At 60.5% G+C, this 3851-nt stretch overlaps 1 protein-coding gene across 2 annotated transcripts; it reads right to left on the bottom strand.

The window, feature by feature from the left end:
* Positions 1–194: 194 nt before the first annotated feature.
* BRF2 (BRF2 RNA polymerase III transcription initiation factor subunit) lies at positions 195–3703 on the bottom strand. Of its 2 annotated transcripts, none has more exons than XM_050910154.1 (5): positions 3550–3703; positions 2823–2882; positions 2148–2469; positions 375–1442; positions 195–240 (listed from the first exon to the last, which is right to left on the bottom strand). In XM_050910154.1, exons 1-4 carry the CDS (start codon positions 3701–3703, stop codon positions 728–730), a joined length of 1251 nt encoding a protein of 416 aa, XP_050766111.1. In that variant the 3' UTR covers positions 195–240; positions 375–727. The 2 variants fall into 2 exon arrangements, with proteins under 2 accessions (XP_050766111.1, XP_050766112.1); XM_050910155.1 differs by lacking the exon at positions 3550–3703 and adding an exon at positions 3157–3478.
* Positions 3704–3851: the final 148 nt, after the last annotated feature.

Here is a 3851-nt window from a genome sequence, read left to right as displayed (position 1 = left end):
CCAAGACTTACCGTTATTTCTCGCAGGCTTTGCATTCAAATACAACAGGCCGCCGGGCACGGAGAGGGCACTGAGCGAGCAGCACGCTGCCGTGAACAGCCAGCAGCGCTGCACACACACAATCCAAAGCTGTGCCTTTCCCACAGCTTCCAGCAGCGTCCCATCCCTTGTTTAACGGAGTCGGGGGTAGTTTTCTCTCAGCAAGTTCAGGTCTCTCCTTGACCCGCTCACAAACCCATTCTGTCAAAGGAGGTGAAGCACAAGAAGGTGAGACCACCCCGGAAAAGCCGGAGCAGCGCTATGGAAAACCAGCGCCAACGAAGGTGCTGGAGACCTTCCCTGGGCCTCACCCTGCCCTAAGTCCACGGGCTCACCAGACTCACTCGTGACGCTGCCCTGCAGGACTGGGACGCACCAAAACACCTTTCACCAGAGGCTGCAAAGCGAGAGAATCCGGAAACCCGTCCTGGCACCTGCGCTTCTGTTTATTTCTAACAGAAACAGAACACAACCCAAAGCAGTTACTCCATAAAAAGCCCCATTTTGGTCCAGAACATGAAAGAGGACACGGCCCGCTCCCTCCCCACAACCCCGCTCCCTCGGGCGACTGTCCCTGCAGCGTGCGATGGCTCTGTCACTGTCGGGTTTCACACTTTTGGTCCCACAGTCCCTGCTGCCCCGGTGTCTGGCAGCACCGTCCTCTGGACCACGCTGGAGACGACCGTCTTCACGGCCAGGCCTTGGCCTTCCTGAAGGCCCGGATCTCCTCCGGGCCCCGCAGGTACTGCTTGATTTCGCTGTCGGAGATGGGCTCGTCGCCGGTGATGGCAGAGTCCGAAGCGCTCGGGGCTGCTGTCCGCAGTCTTTTCCTTGGATTGATGAGGCAGGGTGGCAGCAAGGGCCTTGGGCCGCCCTCACGCTGGCGTTTCCCTTCCGAGGGACAGCCCTCCTCCTGCGCTGCCGCTCCTGCCACCGGAGGAGGGCCGGCGGAGCCCTCGCCCGGGGCCGCAGCACGCTGCTGCTCCTCCTCATCCTCCAGGCAGAAGGCGTTTTTCAGCAGGAAAATGCGGTGTTGCAGCAGGTCCCCGATGTGCTTGACCACTGTTTTCTTGTCCATGTTAAACACCCTCAGCCAAGCGAGCTGGGAGGCCATTCTCAGGAGGATCTCGAGAAGCTCCTTCAGCCTCAGGTGCGCCGGCGGCGGCAGATCAACACCCGCCAGCTTGCAGAACCGCGCGAAAGTGCAGGTGAGGCGGGCAGCGGGCTGCAGCGACTGCCACGACAGGAAGGCCGCGGCCGTGACGATGGGAACAGGGTGACGGCCGGTGACCAGCCACGTCTCGCTGGCCAGCTCCACGATCTGCATCGTTCGGGTGACCATCTTCTCCTTGTCCTCCACAAACGGGGCAGGGACGTCGGCCGCGTGCTGGAATAGCCGAAAACTGAAAGAGCAAAGAGCCCCTCGTTAGCACCGGGGCACAGGGAAGCCTCACCACCTCAGTAATCCAGCTCGATGTGGGAGCTGGCTGCAGTAAGGTCCTTTAGGACAAACACACCCTGCTCCTGCGATGGGCTTCTGCTCATGTTACCTCGCTAAGTGCCTCACTGCCCTCTCCAAACTGAGGAGAAAGGGGCAGGAAGAGAAGAATCACAGCCCAGACTGTGACAAGGGAGGCAAAAAAGCCATCACAGTCTGTAAAAACCCCAGCACACTCGTGGCCATTCCCCCCAGCCCATCAGCAAACACCAGTCCTGCTGACATCCACCTCGGGGCTACTCTGTTGTACTCCGATCGCCGGCTGGAGCAAGAACCCGATGACGTTTGTCATTCAAGGGATAACAGCGTGCCCTCCCCGATCACGAGTTTCAGATGCTGCTGCACCAGTACTGCCGCCCAGCCTAACGGGCTCCCAGTAGATACGCCCCCCCGCCTTAGCACGCAGGGCTGCGAACTGTCCGAGGGAATACTTTTCCAGACGATCTGGTTTTGCCTCAGTGCACTCAGCAACAACATCCTTGTGTGACAGCACAGGTCGCCCTGTCTGTGCTTGTGGACTTCTGCCCTGGCCACGGCTGCGTTTCAGAAGCTTTTCCACCCACCGGTGTCAAACGTAGGACTCTGCAATGGCTGGAAGGGGCCCCGTTACCTGTTCAGGTGCGTCTTCACCAGATCTGCCAGGCTCAGGGCCGGCACAGAGAGCCCGAGCTCTTTCTGAAGGCTCAGGTAGACGCTGGCAAACAGCTCCTGCTTCGCGTAAAGGAGGGAGCAGATCGTCCCCATCGTCAGGGGCCAGTTGTGCTGTCGACAAGTCACGAAGACGCAGCAGCCCCCCAGGAGCTCCTTCTTCTCCAGACTGACCAGGTGGAAGGCGGTGTGCTGGAGAGCTCTCTGGAAGTACGACACCGCCGTTTCCTCAAACACCGTCGGGAGCTGGAGGACTTTACAGAGATCCTGGACCCGCCTGATCCCTGTGAGAAGACACTGCCCTTAAACATCAGCTCAAGCAGCTTCTGATACACACCTCTCCTCAATATCACAGTGCAGCCAGCATTCACCCAGCCCCGGGCAAAGGCACGAGAGCAAACCAGTTCCTGCAGCCCTGCAGACAGCGTGAAAATATCTCCCAAGTCCCTCAGCGCAGGTGAGGCAGTTTGCTGAAGGCAGGCACTGGCTGGCTGCAGAACTAACTGCCGCCTTCATGCTTTACTGCCAGCTCCAAAGGCTTTTACCGTTTTAGAGAGCATTAGAAACGTGTTAAACAAACTAGAGCGGCAGCAAGAGAGAACCGGCGTATGAAGGAAACCGAACGGCACGCTCTTACCTCGCTGCAGGCAGCGGCTCAGCTGCTCCTTCTGGCCGGTGCTCTGGGAATACGCCACCTCTGAAAAACAGCCAGTGTCAGGCCAGATAATCTCGCAGTGACGCTGGGGGACAGTGTCATTTAGATTTTGGGCAACCAGATGCCCATGGTACTGGATTTCAGTTATCAGAATTGACAGGTCTTTGAGGCCACCGAACAAGAGCGGGCCGCACAGGTTAAGTAATAGTGAGGAGCAGGATCCCTTCAAGCCATTGCTTCTCTACAGAGCCAGCAAACGGCCTCGGGGCTGCTCCCCTACACTTATAAGAGATTTAAATGCCAAAGAGCAGCTCACCACCAGTTCCAAGCCTAAAACTTGGCAGGGAAGTGCTGTCGGTCTGATCCCATAATGGAAAAACCATGCCGGTCTTTTGCTTAGGGAGGGAGGGGGAAGCGGCTGGTGTAATCCTGGCAGCGCCCAGCCTTGCCCTCCACACAGAGGCCCTTCTGACACCGAGAAACCTGCAGACCTGCAGAGCGCGGAAGGACAACGGCCCCTTGGCGGACTAAAATGGCTGCCTGCGGAGTGCTTCGTTGCTCAGACCGGCTCAGAATGGTCCAAACAAGCTTTTCACCGACAGTTTTGCACCAGGCCGAATACAAACGCTCCCGGGACGCTCGCCCCGCTCCCCGCCGTGCCGGTGACCCCGCCGGGGCAGACCCCCGCCGGTCCCGGTCCCGGTCCCACCTCGCAGGTGCTCCTCGTCGGCGTAGGTGGTGGTGAGGAGCCCCTCGGCGAGGACGCAGCCGCAGGCGGCGCAGACCAGCTGCTGCTGCGCGTAGTGCGCGTCTTCCACCAGCGCCGCGGAGCCGCAGCCGGGGCAGCTGCCCCGCGCCGCCATCGCCGCCGCCGCCGCCGCGCAGGGGGAACGCTGGGGCGGGCGCACCGCCGCCCACCAATAGCGGCGCCGCCTGCGGTCCGTTCCACCGCCCGCCCGGCCGAGGCGCCGCCCCTCGCACGCCGCGTTCCGGGATCCGCCAGTTCCGCCC

The sequence above is a fragment of the Gymnogyps californianus genome, chromosome 23, assembly GCF_018139145.2.
Source record: "Gymnogyps californianus isolate 813 chromosome 23, ASM1813914v2, whole genome shotgun sequence".
NCBI lineage: Eukaryota > Metazoa > Chordata > Aves > Accipitriformes > Cathartidae > Gymnogyps > Gymnogyps californianus.
The sequence above is the reverse complement of the archived record's forward strand: the minus strand, read 5'-3'. Positions and strand labels throughout refer to the sequence as shown.